At 44.0% G+C, this 19,941-nt stretch overlaps 1 protein-coding gene across 3 annotated transcripts in view; it reads left to right on the top strand.

Moving 5' to 3' along the window:
* The window catches only part of KIAA1549, a 150,428-nt gene extending 140,071 nt beyond the window's left edge, over window positions 1–10,357 (top strand). Inside the window, exons 19-21 of one of the 3 annotated variants that reach the window (XR_002944748.3) lie at window positions 1,471–1,616; window positions 3,590–4,225; window positions 4,317–4,645. Coding sequence is in view for 2 of the 3 variants with exons in the window: in XM_016958227.4 (XP_016813716.4) it covers window positions 1,471–1,616; window positions 3,590–3,844 (401 nt within the window). In the remaining variant the exon portion in view is untranslated. Of the gene's footprint in view, window positions 1–1,470; window positions 1,617–3,589 lie in introns of all 3 variants that reach the window. The other 2 variants (XM_016958228.4, XM_016958227.4) reach the window with 2 other exon arrangements.
* Window positions 10,358–19,941: the final 9,584 nt, after the last annotated feature.

The raw sequence follows: 19,941 nt of genomic DNA, 5'->3' as shown, positions 1-19,941 counted from the left end.
CTTAAAATAAAGAATTGAGAGAATTGAGGTTGTTAATTAGACAACTAGAGTAGGAATAGACTTAAAGACGGAGGAGGTGCCTCCTTTAGATGTGGACGCTTGGAGCCTTTGTGGTTCCAGTCTGAGCATCACTGGTGAATTTGATGAAATTTCCAAATTTAGAAATAAGTATTCTATTTCACAGTGCTTAAGGATCACTTTGTTCGCCCTTAATTTGCAGTATAGGTGTATTTCCATATGACAGAAGTTGGTGAGGGAGAAAAACATTGTGTATTACCTGGCTTCCATAGCCACAGGAGGCTGCAGATGTCTGGGTATAGGGGGGTAATTAGCTCTAGAGAGTCCTCTGGCTCTGCCATCAGCTCACCGCACCAGTGAGGCTGGGGGAGTGGTTTTAATTGTCTTGTGGCTACATTACAGACACAATATGGGTTATAATGAAAATATACTTCAATATGCTGAATTTAAATAGATACGTATTCTGCCTTTTAAGGGGAAAAAAATAAGCATATTGTATATCCAGCTCCTTGTGAATCTCGAAGCCACAAGCAAGAAAGAGCCAGGCTTCAGCTTCATGGTGGCTCCCAAACCTGTCACCCGTTTCTTAATAAATGAGCTGCTCCTTGTTGGTAACTGCCACAGAGATGAATGGAAGTACCTTCTGTGGTACCGTTTATCCCCAGTCCTAATGTCTAGCCACGAAAATAAGGGCATCACTGTCAGCCTCTGAATTAAAAGAAAATCAGAGTCCAGGAACCAAGAAGCTTATGGTCTGTTGCTCTTAGGAAATGCCATTTCTGGAGATGGAACTGGTACCAAGTCATGATCCCTTGTCCTTAAGGAGTGCAGTGATCAGAGCTGACAGTGTCTTCTGACAGGGTGTTTCTGAAACAGTTGCATCAGGGGTGGGATTGTGGTTCCACTGGGGCTGTTGCGGTGCTCACAGGGAGGAGGGGTCACCCTCACACAGTGCTTCAGGAGAGGAGCCCGCCGGCTTTCTGATGGGCTGGTAGGAAGTGCGCAGGAAAGAGGAGTGGAGCATAGGGTGTAGGTTTTTAGATCTGAGCAAGTAGGGCTGCACAGCCCTGGGTGGAAATGGGGAGGGCGAAATGGGGGACAGACTTAGGCTTAGGGATGAATGTCACGGGGTCAAGAATTCTGTTTCAGACTTTTTTTGCAATGGGATTTTCTTCTTTTATTTGTTTATTTTTATTGCTTGGTCCACGGTGCTTCGTGGTACATTTTCCTACCGCTTCGTGGTGCATTTCCCTACCTGTGGGACCCTCAGGAAATGCTGACAGTATGGCAGTTGAGGTGAGATTTCTGGAGATAGAACTGGTACCAAGTCCTGATCCCTTGTCGTTAAGGAGTGTAGTGGTCAGAGTTGACAGTGTCTTCCTCGGCAGCCATCCTCGGCAGCCATACTCTCCTATAAATGTTGACCAGGCCACTCCACCGTGTTCCTTCCAGGCTCCCAGATCCAGCACCTGACACAGGTGGGGATTGCCAGCAGAATTGGAGCTCAGCCAGTGGAAATCCCACCAAGCAGAGGCAGCCAGTATGGGGGGCCAGGCTGGCCTTCGTACGGGGAGGACGAAGCGGGGCGAAGAGAGGCCGTGAGTATCTCCTGTTTGGGTCATCATTTAAAATTTAGACATAGGCCAGGTGCGGTGGCTCACACCTGTAATCCCAGCACTTTGGGAGGCCGAGGCGGGCGGATCACGAAGTCAGGAGTTTGAGACCAGCCTGGCCAATATAGTGAAACCCCGTCTCTACTAAAAATACAAAAAAAAATTAGCCAGGCGTGGTGGCGGGCGCTGGTAGTCCCAGCTACTTGGGAGGCTGAGGCAAGAGAATCGCTTGAACCCGGGAGGTGGAGGTTGCACTGAGCCGAGATCGTGCCACTGCACTCCAGCCTGGCTGACAGAGTGAGACTGTCTCAAAAAAAAAAAAAAAAAAAAAGACATAATCCCTCAATTTAGCAGCTTCTGCTTTGGGGGGTCCCTTTTTAAAACCTACATTTAAAAAAGTTTTAATCTCTCTCACATTTTCCCACCTTCTGGTGTTTTGGCTTACAGTTTTTAGCATCTAGCTTTTAGGAAGTATACAATTTTTCTTGAGGCAGAGTTCAAGCTTTCAGTAGTAAATTTGTATCTATAGGTGACAACTCTGGAGTTCATGTTTGGCGGGATTGCTGTATAAATATTCATGCTCTTCCACAGCATTTGTGTTTCACTGTGGGTTTGTTAATGTCATTTGTATTATGACCATGTGTAGGTAATTTTGTAATAAGCACACAGTTGGGGACATTTTAAGGCACAGGTTTTCTTTTTGAGACTTCTGTTCACTCACTCAATATGAGCATCGGTAATTCCTACAAGTGCTTTCATTTGCTTTTCTCAAGAACTGTATATCCTGGGGGGATAAATTCATGAGGTTTGAAAATAACCACCCAGAATATTACTTTTTGTTTTCTCCTTATCGTTATGCTACAGCGTCTGTTGCATTTCTGTGCCTTCCCAACAGACACACTCAATTCCTTTCATGGCTGGATGCTCTTACCTAGTAAAAAGACATTAACTTTAGAATAAGGCGCTTCCCTAAAAGAGACATTGTTATACTTAGAGTCTCAGGTATCTGCTTTAAGTTTGCTGCCATTTCTCTTTTTTTGCCTTCATTTTGCCCAGCTTAGCTTCATGAGGTGTTCGGGGTTGGTTTTGGTGTTCTGTTTTCTTGAAAAAATGGAGGCAAGGTCTCACTATGTTGGCCAGGCTGGTCTTGAACTCCTGGCCTCAAGCAATCCTCTCTCCTTGGCCTCCCAAAGGATTGGGGTTACAAGTATGAGCCACCGTGCCTGGCATGGTGTGTTAAGGTTTTCCTGTCACATCCACTTTGGAGCACTGCTCGGTCACTATTTGGAGAAGTGAAACGTAGAAAGAACCTAGAGCTGGAATGCCATGTTTGGCTCACAAATAACTTGGCCCTAGCATGGTTTTTAGTACGCAGATTTAAGTACTCTTACATATAAATGCAAAGAGACATTTATTTCCACTGGGGGAAAAAATAAACATGAAAAAAAAATCTGAAAAGTGTAATAATTCTTGTGAAACTCCTGCCAAATTAATCTCTATGCTGCAAATATCAGCAAAACTATTTTATGCTTTAGTGCAGATAAGTTTTTAAAGACAAGGCTCTACAGAGCCCTCAGTAGACACACACACACACACACACAGAGACAGGAGACAGACAGCAGCTAGATAAAGCAGAAGATGGTTGCGTAGGCTCCAGTCCAGGGCAGAGGCACCTGTTCCCCTTGTCAGCCTGGCATGGATCCGCTTAACCTCCTTCAGCTCTCAGATATCACCCAACCTTTCACATCATGGGGCACTCCAGCCTCCCTCCCTTCTGTTCTCCCCAGCCCCCTGGTGTCTTCACCCCTCACCTGCGTCATAGGCAGCAGGGCCCTGTTGGAGGGCTGAGTTGGTGGATGGACGTGGGCAGTCCTGGGAACCTTCCTAAAGCCAGTTTGCATTTGATGTTTCGGCTTATTCTTCGTAGGAAGTACAGTGACGTTTGCCATGTTTTTCAGACACACATGCTCGGACATCAAGAGTATTCTTCTTCACCGCTATTTCAGGTGCCAAGGACTTCAGGCAGGGAGCCCCCAGCTCCTTCCGGGAACCTCCCCCACCGGGGACTGCAGGGCCCTGGGCTGGGTTACCCCACCAGCTCCACGGAAGACCTCCAGCCCGGCCACTCCTCGGCCTCTCTCATCAAAGCAATCCGCGAGGAGCTCCTCCGGCTCTCCCAGAAACAGAGCACCGTGCAGAACTTCCACAGCTGATCGGCCTCGCCTCGCAGATTTGCCAAGTATCCGCTTCCTGTGGAAGCAAGACCAAAAGGAAATCAACTGAGTGGGTGTTTGGAAGAGGAAGGAGCAACTCTCGGGCAGCCTGCCCAAGGGAGGGAGCAAGTTGCAATTTAGAAGATGCCATACGTCGTGTGACAGCTCATGAGCCTTTCACTGGGCTGGCAATTGTCTGAACACTTGGGTTCAGTTGAAATATATGTATTTTGGCCAAAAGCCAGCAGCACTTCACAAAAACAAAACACAAACCTAAGCTAACAAAATGACTGCATTCGTCTCTTTTTTAAAGGCAGAGATTAAACTGTATAGACAGCACAGGGATGAAAGGAACCAAGCGTTTCTGTGGGATTGAGACTGGTACGTGTACGATGAACCTGCTGCTTTGTTTTCTGAGAAGAGGTTTGAAGACATTTTATTAACAGCTTAATTTTTCTCTTTTACTCCATAGGAACTTATTTTAATAGTAACATTAACAACAAGAATACTAAGACTGTTTGGGAATTTTAAAAAGCTACTAGTGAGAAACCAAATGATAGGTTGTAGAGCCTGATGACTCCAAACGAAGCCATCACCCGCGTTCTTCCTCCTTCTTCTGGTGCTACAGCTCCAAGGGCCCTTCACCTTCATGTCTGAAACGCAACTTTGGCTTTTTCAGTGGAAGAATATGTTGAAGGTTTCATTTTGTTCTAGAAAAAAAAAAAAAAATCCCTCCCAAAGTGGGGCAAAAAGCTTTATATTTATTTGATTATCCAAAATACAGATCAAAGTTTAGATCTACATTCTTCATTGTATTTGCTGTTTCTTAATTGGGCACACACAACTCCTGGTCATGTCCCAGTTCAGCACCGATCGCTAAGGCCGATCCTGTAGAATGAGGCTTTCAAGAGGTCCTAACTGATCCTTTCTTCCACTTTGCTGTTGATTTGTTCACAAATTACGTCTGAATGAGAAATCTTCTGTAAGCAAAAGTTATTTAATAATTCCCAGCACCACGAAATTGTTATACATACATCCCTACCAGTCACATTCCCTGTGTTCAGAGCCTGGAAATGAAATTGAGTTCAGTTCAGCCTCTCTGTAATGAATCAAGAAATGTAAAAGAGCTTTGAGACCCCAAGGGAAAGGAGAGAGTTGCTTCTCATTTCTGATTTTATTGTGCTGTTACTCTGTCGAGTGGCTATTAAAATTGTCTTATGCTCTTTGGGCTAAGAGGGGATCATCTCGCTTAAGATTTACTCCTGATGTAAACATTTCCCCCACTTTCCAAATGATGGTAAAGAAAACAGTGGCAAGGGCTGTTCTGTTTTCTGGTACCTGAGTGAATCTCAGAAGAAAAGCAGGCTTAGCTAAGAGATTTTCACTATTAACCTGTTTTTATTAGATCAGCGAAGACAGTCATGCATCGCTTAATGATGGGGATGCATTCTGAGAAATGTGTCATTAGGCTGTTTTGTTGCTGTGCCAACATCCTAGATTGTACTTACGCAACCTACATGGTATAGCCTACTACACACCTGGGCTGTGTGGCATGGCCTGTTCCTCTTAGGCTACAAACCTGTACAGCATGTTACTGTACTGAACACAATGGTAAGTATTTGTGTATCTAAACATAGCTAAACATAGAAAAGGTATGGTAAAAATACAATTTTATAGTCTTACGGGACTACCATCAATATGTAGACCGTCATTGACCAAAACATCCTGATGTGTGCATGACTGTACTTTTCATTAAATAACAGATAAGGGGCTATAGAATTTGGGGCTCTGACTGATCAAAACCTGTGTATCTGTGTCAAGTTTTAAGACCCCTGAAACAGCTAAAACAGGTTTCCAAAGTGTAATCACTGGATTTCAAAACCATGTTTTAGCCCTTCATTAATGAAGCCTGTTGTACAGATTTAGAGTCTTACAATACGAGGAAAGTTGGTTCTGGGAAGGTAAGATGTAGCCAATTTTCATGTGGGCACCTCTGAAAGAGAAGGAGTGCAGGAGAGTAAGTCTCTCAAGGACGTTAAACAAAGGACCAGCAGCATCTTATCAGGCGATCCTCAGAGGCTCCAAGGAGCATTGGAGAGAATGCCCCTTTCTGGGCTTGATGTCTTGGTTTTGGTTTAATACCAAATTTCTCTTGGTCTTGGTTTAATACCCGACTCTCCCCAAACTGAACGATTATCTTTGTATGTCACTCAAAAATACCAGGTTTCCTGAATATGTTATTAAGAATTTCAGATATCCAAGCAGAATTTTATTATGGACACCTTGTAATGAATTCAAATCGTGTGACAGCAAACGGGATAAATGGCCCCTTCTCACCCAGTTCCGCTCGGGGCCATACAGGCTTGCACATAGAGTGTGCTAAAAATGGTAACCTCCTTTGAGCATTGCAGAAAGAGGGTTCTGTTTCAAATTGGGCTGACCGTAAAAGCAATTTTGATGTCTTTCAAACTACCATAAAGGGATTTTAACTGTATTTTTATTCTTAGAAACAATATACCTTTAAACAGATGTCAAGACCAAAGATGATGTAAAATAAACAGCCGGTGGTGATGGTGTGGTGTGAGCAGGCCCCCGGATCACCAGCCCTCTGCTGGTGGTCATAAAGCACACACAGTTTGTACTTGCTTCCTCTCGACGCCTGCCACAACAGTTTTGCCAGTCACCAAACTCAGAACAAACTAGCTGTGTGAGCAGCACCGTACCCTAGCGGTCTTCAGACATTAAGTTCACGTCATCCACCGAAAGGAAGGGTCCTTGCGTTGACAGCGTGTGGCTTTGGAGTCCGTTTATGGAAGCACTCTACAATGAACAGTTGAATTTTATGTCTATTCTTTTTTCCTATTTTAAAAGTTCTAGTGGTAACACAAACTGTAAATTTGAGTCAGAATGTTTGGAGAAATGTTTTTTTTTTTTTTTTCAGAATCTACTTTGTCACTCACTGACCGTGTCTGGTTCCTTCTCTGAACTTCATTCTCCCCATAAGCCAAACAAGAACAGACCTCCCCCGCCACCTCCCAGGCGCCGTAGTTGTGAGAATCAGATGTGATCATGTGTGCAGATGTCCTGTGAGGAGGGAGCATAAAGCACTGTGAAAATGTAGCATGCTGTCTATGTGGACGCCCTAGGATGAGCGATGTGAAACCCTACGCTCCTGTGGTGAATGGGTTCACACATGGGTAATGAGCAAAACCGAAAGCTCAGTGTGACTCAGTTTCCTCACTCCCATTTTGCTTTAAATTCACTTCCTTCACCAATTTTCCGATTGCATTTATTAAGCATCTTTCTGCTCCCGACTTTCTGGTGTCTCTGGCACCAAATAAGCCAGCAGACATGAGCCTTGCCTTCTGAGATTTTAGAATCTAAGATAGCACGAGTGGGTATAGAAGATGGAAGATACCGATAAATAACATGGTTTAAGCGTCAATAAAATTCATTCGAAGAGATCAGGCGCGGTGGCTCACGCCTGTAATCCCAGCATTTTGGGAGGCTGAGGCAGGTGGATCACTTGAGATCAAGAGTTTAAAACCAGCCCAGGCAACATGGCAAAACCCCGTCTCTACAAAAAAATACAAAAACTAGCTGGGTGTGGTGGCGCATACCTGTAGTCCCAGCTGAGGCACGATAATTGCTTGAACCCGGGGGGCGGAGGTTGCAGTGAGCTGAGATTGCACCACTGTACTCCAACCTGGGCGACGGAGCAAGACTGTGTCTCAAAAAGAAAAAAATTCGTTCAAAAGACATAAATGCATTAGGCACCCAGAAGAAGTTGCAGAAGTTGCATGTTTGGAAATGCAGTATCTTGGGGAGACGTCAACTTCTGAAGTGACTTTGAAGGCAGGGCAGCTACCCAGGCAAATGGTGTGGAAGGAAGAGCTGAGAGTGGGCCTGGGAAAGGCTGTAGGGAAGGAGTGAAGCTGTCACTGAAAATGAACTTGATCTTGATCTGCTTTGATATGGGGACAGAATCCCCGACTGCACTGTTGAGGGAGTTTCGGAAGAGAAGGAAGAGGTGCTGGAAGGATGCTTTTGCAGTCATGCAGCAAGGAAACGACCAGGGCTGTGAAGATCTACAGAGGAAGTGCTCCAGTGTGGGGGAGGCAAGGGAAGAGGACGAAAATGATGAGAATGACACTGAGGTCATTGTTTAGAGCAGATCTCAAGCAGCCGTTTGGCCACGCCAAATCCTTTGTGGAGCATAGTGGGTTATCTGTCTGTCTGTCTATCTGTCTATCTATCTATATATATATTCAGCTTCTTTACTGCTACCTACACATTTTTCTCCAAATTTTATTAATTTCATAGTGTTTTGATTTGGGTGGCAGATGACTTTTAAGCAGTGGGTGTTTGCTGGCCAGATCTTTCCTGGCATGCGGACTGTGAGGCAAAGCACGGGTGAAGGTAGGCGCTAAAGGCTTTGGGCTAAAACCAGCACGCGGTTCTGTGCTATAGGAGTCTCCCGTTTCCCGTGGACAGGTTCAGCGTTCCTTCTTTTGCACAACTTTTTTCTAAGTGTTCCAGTGACCAAGCCAGTCATTCGGACACTGATTTGCAGTGCATTGGCAGTAATTCACAAATTAGTTATTATATAAGTCTCTCTCATCCCTTTCGCACTAGATTCTCAGACATGAATGGATTTGTCGTTTGGAAGGAAAGCTGGGTAAGGTTTTGGGCACGGGAAGGAGGACTACAGTCTTAACTCCCACGCTAGCTTTAGCTCAAGTGGAGTTTTCACCGTGGTCATTTCTACCTCTGGAGCAAGGTTCCACCGCCAGTACTAGAGCCTGCTTATCCACATTTGCCCTGGACAGGGGGAAGTCCACTTCTGTACCAGCAGACAGAGCATGTGAACACAAAACACATTTCTATGGCATAGTCAACTGAACTTCATTTTTACATTTAATCTAACATGTTAACACGTTCTAACAGGGTTTCTATGAGCAGCTGCTGTAACATACTCATAAACTATGATAGACTTAACACTTGTTACCTAATGAACAAGGAGTGTGTGCATTTCAGGTTTCTTTTGATAGAGGTGATTGTCAGTGTTTAAATAGGACTACTTTCTCCACTATGAAGATGACTTGGAAATTGCAACATCATGGTACGTTGCTAAGTCCATGCTTGTGTGTGTGACAGTAGGCTTGATAATTTATCTTAAAACACAGCAGCATTGAAATTTAGGAAAAGAATATTAAATGCCTTTGGAAACATGAAACAAAGTTAGGAGCCAGTAAGAAAGTGATAGAAGCAATGAATGTCTTAATGCAGTGTAGTTAAAATGGCTTCCCACAGGGTAGATAATTATCCAGGATCCTTCCTTTTCCTTCTTCCCCCAGGTCTTTCAGGGGTCACTTCACATTTCTAAAGAAAGAGTGAATAGGCTGGGCATGGTGGCTCAAGCCTCTAATCTCAACGCTTTGGGAGGCTGAGGCAGGAGGATCGCTTGAGGCCAGGAGTTTGAGACCACCTTGGGCAACATAACGAGACCCCGTCTCTACAAAAAAAATTTAAAAATTAGCTGAGCATGGTGGCATGTGCCAGTAGTCCCAGCTACTCGAAAGGCTAAGACTGGAGGATCGCTTGAGCCAATGAGTTGTAGGCTGCAGTGAGTTATGATCACGCCACTGCACTCCAGCCTGGGCTGCAGGGTGAGGTCCTATCTCTGGAAAAAAAAAAAAAAAAAAGGAATAGGTAAAAGGGACAGAGGTGAAATTTTGAGTGACTTGAGTCTCTTGCAGTCCCTGATTACACAGAACCTTTCTGAGCTACTTGGAGCATCACGAATAGTCTTTCCTGTACTTACCAGATTTCAAGTATTCATAACTTGACTCCCTAAGTGTACAAGTTGGGAATAGTACAGGGCCAAGTTCAAGTCGCATATGCTGTACTGTTCCTCCTGCAAATGTGGGGAAAGAAGAGGGAGATACTAGAGGAAGTGAGGCTCCACCCATTCATTCAGTTGCTCTAAGCACCAGAGGACTGGTTTCAGAAAAGGGGAGTGGGAACGCCCTCGACTTTGCCCTCCTCCGGAGCATCTGGGACGCAGGGAGTCTGGCTAGCGTTAATAGGAAAGGTTGCTCGGCAGAGCTGCCCTGGAGTACTGACTTGTCTCTCCCTCCTTTGTCAAGGTCCATGTTTTTCTGGCTCTTCCTGCACACTCATCCCTAGATTATGAGCGTTAATGTACGAAATGTGCAGAGCAAATTGAGGCCACCTGTGGCATCAATACTGCAACTTAAACTTGACAATCATGGTTTGCTGGTCTCAAACAGGCACTGAAATCTCAGTATGGGTATACGATTTAATAATCGGCCCCTCCCTTCTATTTGTCGGTTTTATGTTTCTATCCTTCAATAGCTGCACTGTTTTCTAATGTGCTGTAGAGTTTTTGAAATAATTTATGCAAGTATTTGGTTTCCATGTTTACAATTTATACAGCTTTCCTAGCATTTTAAATGGAAATGTCAATAAATGCTATGAATTGGTGTCAAAGTGATATTTTCTGTTGATTTCCTTTGCAACATGATAGTTTTCTCGTTTGTAAAACATGAAACATTGGATGAGATGATCTTTCTGTTCTCTAATTTTGTGTCTCTTGTGAGAACACCCAGTACTTTTGTTACTGGTGGAGGGTGTCCAGGTTCTTGGCGTCTTGAACAAAGAGTTGGACAAAACACACAAAGCAAGGAAAGAATGAAGGAATGTATTGAAAATGAAAATATACTCCACAGTGTGGGAGCGGGCCTGAGCATAGGGGCTCAAGGGCCCGGTTACAGAATTTGTGGGGGTTTAAATACCCTCTAGGGGTTTCCATTGGTTACTTGGTGTACGCCCTATGTAAATGAAGAGGTTTAAGTAAAGTCACACAGTCATTTACTCGACGTACACCCTATGGAGAGGATGTTTCCTGTCATAGCTGAACTGTGGCTCGGCCTTATGTCCCCTCCTCCAGACCCCATTTTCCTGCCTCACTTTCATTGTCCAAGAAATTAAGTTGAAGGTATTCTATTCAGTGTGTGGAATTTGCAGACTTGTTTTCACTCGTTTTTGCCTGTGCCAATCCTTTCTACTCAGTGTAGTTTGACTGCTACCCACTTAGCAAATGGATGAATCCACTAAGAGCAAATTCAGTTTGGAATTAAAAGATTAGTGCCTCGCAATTTAGAAAGATGAGAAGACCAAAGTCCACACAGTCTTGAAAGGTAATAGGATAACCCTGGAGTTGTTTACACAACCCAAGAAAACAAGAACCCCTTGAAACTTAGAAAAGGAGATGGGCGCTGTGGCTCACGCCTTAATTCCAGTTGCTGTCATTCCAAGATCCTATCCAGGATTCTGTGTCATTTAGCTGTTATATTCCACCGTGTTTTGAGTTCCTTTTCCAAGTTTTGTTTTTGTTTTTTTGAGACAGAGTTGCACTTTGTCGCCCAGGCTGGAGTGCAGTGGCGCGATCTCGGCTCACTGGAACTTCTGCCTCCTGGGTTCAAGCAATTCTCCTGCCTCAGCCTCCCGAGTAGCTGGGATTACAGGCGCCCGCCACCATGCCTGGCTGATTTTTTTTGTATTTTTATTAGAGATGGGGTTTTGCCATGTTGGCCGGGCTGGTCTTGAACTCCTGGCCTCAAGTGATCCACCTGCCTCGGCCTCCCAAACAACAAAAGAGAATATAGTGGGAAAACGTGAAATCCAAATCAAGTCTATAGTTAACAGTATTGTACAAAGATTAATGTATTGGTTTTGCTAACTTTATTATGGTTATTGAGATTTTAATATTAGAGGAAGCTATGTAAAAGGTATCCTGAAACCCTCTAAATCATTTTTGCATCTTTTTATCTTTTTTCTAAATCTAAAAGTATTTAAAAATATAAACACGAATCTGGCACAGGTAAAGCCCACAGACCTTCTGCAGAGGCTCATATAATCCTGTCCTGTGCATCCACAACCCAGGGGCTCCAGTACTTCTCAGGGCAAGCTGCTAACTTTGAAACCACAGTTAACAATTGCAAGTCTTGGCAGAAAATAAACCTTCAAGAAGGAGGGCTGGTGGGGTCAACCAAAAGGAGAATTTAAACCTAAAAAACCAAGAAAATAGGCCAGTATGAAAGAGATAAATAATACGTTAGATGTTTAAAGAGGTTAAAAAGAACTAAGAACAGGATATTATGTAAAAGTCTAAGCAAATTTGCCGAAACCAAAAATAAGTTCTCAAAAGGGATTTATTTTATTTTATTTATTTATTTATTTTGAGACAGAGTCTCGCTCTGTCCCTGAGGCTGGAGTGCAGTGACGCAATCTCAGCTCACTGTAACCTTTGCCTCCCAGCTTCAAGCGATTCTCATGCCTCAGCCTCCAAAGTAGATGGGACTATAGGCGTACTCCACCACGCCTGGCTAATTTTTCTATTTTTAGTAGAGATGGTGTTTCACCATGTTGGCGGGCTGGTCTCGATCTCTTGGCCTCAGGGTGTTCCACCCGCATTGGCCTCCCAAAGTGTTGGGATTACAGGTGTGATCCACACTGCACCCGGCCAGAAAAGAAATCTTTAAAAAAGACAATATACACACAATGGTCAGATATTTAATATTTTACACATAACTGAAGAAATAACTATAACAGTTTTAATAATTTTATGTTTTAATCTAACTTTAGATGGAAAACAACAAAAATAGTGGAAACTAACTGGTAGAACTCATTACAAGATTTTATATGCTCTGAATGTAAATAGGTTTGAAATGACAGAAGAGCAGGGAGTTACTAGAAACAGCTAAGACTTACAAGAAAGGGCAGGCTGGTCCCACGCTCAGAGCCTGAACCCCCAGTTCAAATGAATATAACCAGGCGCGGTGGCTCCCACCTGTAATCCCAGCACTTTGGAAGGACGAGGCAGGCGGATCACGTGAGGTCGGGAGTTCGAGACCAGCCTGACCAACATGGAGAAACTCATCTCTACTAAAAAATACAAAATTAGCCGGGTTTGGTGGCACGCTCCTGTAATCCCAGCTACTCAGGAGGCTGAGGCAGGAGAGTCGCTTGAACCCAGGAGGTGGAGGTTGCGGTGAGCCAAGATCATGCCATTGCACTTCAGCCTGGGTGACAAGAATGAAACTCTGTCTCAAAAATAAATAAATAAATGAATAGGGATTTGAGTCATAATTGGCATTTCTTGTCCCTCTCTCCTCTTCCTCTCTGCACCTGCCAAGCAGAGCTTAAGGTAAGAAGAAAAGAATAACAAGAACAGAGATCCTTTTGTTCAGTTTCTAAGTTAGATTATTAATGAAAAGTTCTCATCGGATAGTGCCCTATTAAGTAACTTTCTCCCTCTACAGAACTCGGTACTTTCCTTGCCACACCCTTCTGCCCATCCTGGAATAAATGGGGGTGGGTGAGTTTGATTTCTCTACTGCTGAAGACTTGAAAAATTGTAGCCACAAATCTAGGTAAACCACATTTGTGTAGCTGAACTATTATTTGTTGTATTTGTGCCAAAGTATAGCATTACAGAAGTTTAAGACACAGAACCTATCTGGAAAACTCGTAAAGCTGTTTCTGAGTGCCTGATTGGTAGCTGGTTCCATCAGTATCTTGAAAATATGTGTTAGTGTAAGTACAGGTATACCCTGGAGATACTGGAAATTCGGTTCCAGACCACTGCAGTAAAGCAGGTCACGAACTTTGTGATTTCCCACTGTATACAGAAGCTATGTGTAGCTATACTGTAGCCTATTAGGTATGCAACAGCATTCTGTTTTTTAAAAAAAGCATACATGCCCTGATTTAAAAATACTTTGTTGTTAAAAAATGTTAAAAATTATTTGAGCCTTCAGTGAGTCCTAATCTTTTTGCTGGTGGAGGGTCTTGCCTCCATGTTGATGGCTGCTGACTGATCAGGGTGGTGGTTGATGAAGGTTGGGGTGGCTGTGACAATTTCTTAAAATAGAACAACAATGAAGTTTGCCACTTCCGTGTACCCTTTCTTTGATGGAAGATGTCTCTGCAGCATGTAATGCTGTTTGATGGCATTTGACCCACAGTAAAACTTCCTCCAAAACTGGAGTTAATCCTCCCAAACTCTGTCACTTCTTTATCAACTAGGCTTATGGGATAGTCTACATCCTTTGTTGTCATTTCACTGATGTTCACAGCATCTTCATCAGGACTAGATTCCATCTCAAAAAACCACTGTCTTTAGTCATCCATAAGAAACAACTCCTCAACTGTTGAGGTTTGACCATGAGACTGCAGCAGTTCAGTCACATCTGTAGGCTCCACTGCTAGTGCCCTTGCTATTTCCACCCCATCTGCAGTGACTTCCTCCACCGAAGTCTTGAACTCCTCATCCGTGAGGATTGGAATCACTTCTTCCAAAGCCCTATAAATGTTGATATTTTAACCTCCTCCCATGAATTACGAATGTTCTTTTTTTTTTTTTTTTTTTTTTTTTTTTTGAGAGGGAGTTTCGCTCTTGTTGCCCAGGCTGGAGTGCAATGGCGCGATCTTGGCTCACTACAACCTCTGCCTCCTGGGTTCAAGCAATTCTCCTGCCTCAGCCTCCTGAGTAACTGGAATTACAGGCATGAGCCACCACGCCTGCCCGGCTAATTTTGTGTTTTTAGTAGAGATGGGGTTTCTCCATGTTGGCCAGTCTGGTCTCTAATGCCTGACCTCAGGTGATCCGCCCACCTCGTCCTCCCAAAGTGCTGGGATTACAGGTGTGAACCATGGCGCCTGGCTAATTATGAATGTCCTTAATGGCATCTAGAGTGAGGAATCATTTCCAGAAGGGTTTCAATTGACTTTGCCCGGATCCATCAGGGGAGTCACTATCTATGGCAGCTATAGCCTATAGCCTTATGAATTTTTTTTTTTTTTTTTTTTTTAGACAGGGTCTCATTCTGTCACCCAGGCTGGAGTGCAGTGGTACAATTGCTGCTTACTGCAACCTCCACCTCCCAGGCTCAAGCGATCCTCCCACCTCAGCCTTCCCAGTAGCTGGGACTATAGGAGCGTGCAACCATACCCAGCTAATTTTTTTTTTTTTTTGTATTTTTTGTAGAAACAGGGTTTTGCCATGTTGCCCAGGCTGGTCTCGAACTCCTGACCTCAAGCAATCCGACTGCCTCAGCTTCCCAAAGTGTTGGGATTACAGGCATGAGCCACTACGCCTGGCCTGAAATGTATTTCTTAATAAGACTTGAAAGTTGAAATTACTCCTTGATTGATGGGCTGCAGAATGGATATTATGTTACATATGAAAACAACATTAATCTCTTTGTACATCTCCATCAGAGCTCTTGGGTGACTAGTTGCACCGTCAATGAGCAGTAATAGTTTGAAAGGGATCTTTTTTCTTAAACAGCAGGTCTCAACAGTAGGCTTAAAATATTCTTTAAACCATGCTATAACAGATGTGCTGTCATCCAGGTTTTGTTGTTCCATGTATGGAGCACAGGCAGAGTAGATTTAGCATAATTCTTAAGGGCCATGGGATTTTCAGAATGCTCAATGATCATTGGCTTCAACTTTAACTCACCAGCTGCATTTGCCCCTAACAAGAGAGTCAGCCTGTCCTTTGAAGCTTTGAAGCCAGGCATTGACTTCTCCTTCTCCTCTCTTGCTATGGAAGTCCTGGATGGCATCTTCTTCAATAGAAGGCTATTTATCTACACTGAAAATCGGTTTTTTGTTTTTTTGACACGGAGTCTTGCTGTGTCACCCAGGCTGGAGTGCAGTGACAATCTTGGCTCACTGCAACTTCCACCTCCCAGGTTCAAGCGATTCCCCTGTCTCAGCCTCCTGAGTAGCTGGGATTACAGGCATGCGCCACCATGCCTGACTAATTTTTTGTATTTTTAGTAGAGCCGGGGTTTCATCATGTTGGCCAGGCTGATCTCGAACTCCTGACCTCAGGTGATCCACCCGCCTCAGCCTCCCAAAGTGCAGACATTACAGGCATGAGGCACCATGCCTAGCCTGAAAATCTGTTCTCTACTGTAGCCACCTTCGTCAGTTACCTTAGTTAGATCTTACAGTTAACTTCCTGCAGCTTCTAAATCAGCACTTGCTGCTTTACTTTTTTATGTTATAGAGATGGCTTCTTTCCTTAAACCTCATGAACCAACCTCTGCTGGTTTCAAACCTTTCTTCAGCTTCCTCACCTCTCTCAGCCTTCATAGAATTAGAGAGCACCTTGCTCTGTATTAGACTTTGGCTGAAGGGAATGTTGTGGCCAGACTGATCTTCTATCCAGACCACTCAAACTTTCTCCATATGAGCAATAAGGCTGTTTCGCTTTCTTCTCCTTTGTGTGTTCACTACGGTAGCACTTTTCATTTCTTTTAAGAAGAACTTTTCCTTTGCGTTCACAACTTGGCTGTTTGGCACAAGAGGTTTAGCCCGTGTCAGCTTTCAACGTGGCTTCCTCACCAGGCTTAATCGTGTCTAGTTTATTTAAAGTGAGTGACGTGCACCTCTTTCTTTCACTTGAACACTTCAGAGGCCATCGCAGGGTTAGTAATTGGCCTAATTTCAATACTGTTGTGTCTCAGGGAATAGGGAGGCCTGGGGAGAGGCAGAGTGCGAGGGAACAGGTGGTTGGTGGAGCAGTCAGAACACACACAACATTTATTGTTCTTAAGTTCATGGTGTTCTATGGGCATGGTTCATGGTGCCCCCAAACAGTAGTAACATCAAAGATCAAAGATCACGGGTCACCATAACAGATGATTAAAGAGTTTGAAATATTGCAAGAAGTACCAAAATGTGACTCAGAGACCTGAAGTGAGCACATGCTGTTGGAAAAATAGCACTGAGCTAGTCATGGTGGCTCACGCCTATGATCCCAACACTTTGGGAGGCCAAGGTAGGAGGATCACTTGATCCCAGAAGATTGAGACCAGCCTGGGCAACATAGTGGGACCTGTCTCTAAAAATATTAAAAAATTAGCCAGGTGTGGTGACCCACGCCTGTAGTCCCAGCTACTCGGGGTGGCTGAGGAAGGAGGGATTGCTTGAGCCCAGGAGATCAAGGCTGCAGTGAGTCAAGATTGCACCACTGCACTCCAGCCTGGGTGACAGAGTGAGATCCTATCTCAAAAAAAAAAAAAAAAAAGACAGAAAAATAGCACGAATAAACTTGCTTAGAGTTGCCACAAATCTTTGATTTGTAAAAAAAACAATATCTGTAAATCACAATGAAGTGAAGCACAATCAAACGAGGTATGCCTGTATATGGATTTTCATTCTGGGATATAGTATTAGAATATACCCCAGATCAGTGGTTTATTTCATTAAGCATTTTAAAATTCTGAGATTGTTTCAAAGAAAATGTTAGTGCAAGAAGTTAGGAGAAAAACAGGGCTTAAAAGGTAAAATGGGGCCGGGCATGGTTAATCCCAGCACTTTGAGAGGCTGAGGTGGTTGGATCACCTGAGGTCAGGAGTTTGAGAGCAGCCTGGCCAACATGGTGAAACCCCGTCTCTACTAAAAATACAAAAATTAGCTGGGCATGGTGGAGGGCACCTGTAATCCCAGTTACTTGGGAGGCTGAGGCAGGAGAATCGCTTGAACCCAGGAGGCAGATGTTGCAGTGAGCTGAGATTGTGCCACTGCACTCCAGCCTGGGCAACAACAGCAAAACTCTATCTCAAAAAAAAAAAAAAAAAAAAAAAAAAGGATAAAACAGGGTTCCTGCATTTCAGAACAAATGAGTGTTGGTCTTTTTTTTCCAACAGTAGCTCTGCACTGTGGCTGCTTTTGAAGAGCAGCAGGGATGTTCTATATTTAGCAGAATCCAGAAGTAGCTATTCGCCTTGGATCCTCCAGAAGCTGTAAATGAGAGACAAGAGTGATCGCTACCTAGATTGGAAGTCCGAGAACCAGTGTGTGCTTGGGTCTTGGTATTACTTTTCCCAGATATTGTTCTCTCTGGGTTCCTAGTGAGACAAGTTTAATATACAAATTAGGAGTAAAGTTAAATTTTAAAAAAATTTTGAAAATATATAATTACGCCAAATTTAAATTAGAACATCACTAATTTAAATGTGGCCTAATTATATCTTTTTTTTTTTTTTTGAGACGGAGTCTCACTCTGTCACCTAGGCTGGAGAACAGTGGTGTGATCTCAGCTCACTGCAACCTCTGCCTCCTGGGTTCAAGTGATTCTCCTGCCTCAGCCTCCTGAGTAGCTGGGACTACAGGCACCCACCATCATGCCCAGCTAATTTTTGTATTTTTAGTAGAGACGGATTTTCACCATGTTGGCCAGGCTGGTCTCAAACTCCTGACCTCAGGTGATCCACCTGCCTCGGCCTCCCAGAGTACTGGGATTACAGGTGCAAGCCAGTGCGCCCAGCCGAATTATATCTTTTTAAAGCCTATTCACTTAACCTTTTTTTGTTCTTCCTTTCCTGGTCAAAATGTGGATTAGCAAAAATAAAGGAAATAAAAACCTGTATAACTCTACCACCAGAGACACTGGCATCAAAATTTTAGTAAATTTTGGTCTTTTTAAAATAAATAAATAAATAATCCCAGCATTTTGAGAGGCCGAGGCGGGTGGATTGCTTGGGCCCGGGAGTTCAAGACCAACCTGGACAACATAGTGAGACCATATCTCTACTAAAAAATATATAAAAAATTAGCCAGGTGTGTTGGTGCACATCTGTGGTCCCAGCTCCTTGGGAGGCTAAGGTAGGCTGAGAATTGCTTGAGCCTGGGAAGTGGAGGCTGCAATGAGCCAGAATTACATCACTGCACTTCAGCCTGGACAACAGAGCAAGACCCTGTCTCAAAAAAAGTTAAAGGCTGGGTGCCGTGGATCACGCCTGTAATCCCGGCACTTTGGGAGGCAGAGGCAGGCAGATCACTTGGGCCCAGGAGTTTGAGACCAGCCTGGGCATCATAGTGAAAACCTATCTCTATAAAAAATACAAAAATTAGCTGGGTGTGGTGGTGCATGTCTGTAGTCCTAGCTACTTAGGAGGCTGAGGTGGGAGGATCACTTAAACCAGGGAGATAGAGGTTGTAGTGAGCTGAGATCATGCCACTGTAATCCAGCCTGGGCGACAGAGTGAGACCCTGTCTCAAAAACAAAAAAATTTTAAAATAACAAATAAATCTAAGCCAACTTAATGTTGTTTGGCGATCGGGACGGATGGGGATGATTTTCTTTCTAATTGACCTTCTGGTAAGCTATTGGTTTGGATTCTAGAGTACACAAGGGCGGAGGGTGGCAATAAAAGGATAAGAATTTGTGTGAGATGCAATCCGAAAAGAAGGATGAGAAGATATTCTGGGGCTCTCCAGCAGCCATTTTTCTAACTGCTGGAGGGAAATGGCACCCAGCAGCTAGAGCATCCTAGGGAGTCCCACCCTTTTGTGCCTATCCTGTGCTCTAGTTGACGGGCAATGCCCCACTGACCTCCTGATACAGTTCATGGAATTTTGCAGAGGTTTCCCAGGTTTGTGGCTGAGATGAGAACTTCGTGACTAGGCAAGCTGGGTCCAGAAAGCGACCCTTGGTTTTGAGCCTTTGTCTTTAATGCTGGACAACGGTGAGACTTAGCTCACAAACTGCATTTTTAGGGACCCTTGTGAAAAACATCTGTATCGATGGCTTTTCCTTGACTGCAGGACTCTCTTCAACTGCTAACTGGGTGAACCTATCAACTCCTCATAAGGCATTTCCTGCCACGGCTGGTGTTCCGCTGTGACTCCCCCACCCACCGATCAGACAGGAATGAACCAGAAGTAGCTTACCAACTATGAGGTTGGTGCAAAAGTAATTGCGGTTTCATCATTACTTTTAGTGGCAAAAACTGCAATTACTTGGCACCAGTCTAATATTTCTGTGTTGGGGCTCAGGAAACAATACCCCAAAATATGGCACTCTGACATGCTGACCTGAAGAAGAGGTCTCGAGTTCTCTCTGACCCCGCTGCCTCCTGTCTCTCCACCCTCTGTCTCTCCCGAAATACAGGATGAAGTTGTTCTCTGAGGTTCCCTTATCTGCCTAACATCTGGACTTACAAAAAAGAGAAAAGTGACCTCTGGTCCCTTCCCTGAGGTCTTGTTAACTG

This window comes from Pan troglodytes, chromosome 6 (genome assembly GCF_028858775.2).
Source record: "Pan troglodytes isolate AG18354 chromosome 6, NHGRI_mPanTro3-v2.0_pri, whole genome shotgun sequence".
NCBI classification, from domain to species: Eukaryota; Metazoa; Chordata; class Mammalia; order Primates; family Hominidae; genus Pan; species Pan troglodytes.
The sequence above is the reverse complement of the archived record's forward strand: the minus strand, read 5'-3'. Positions and strand labels throughout refer to the sequence as shown.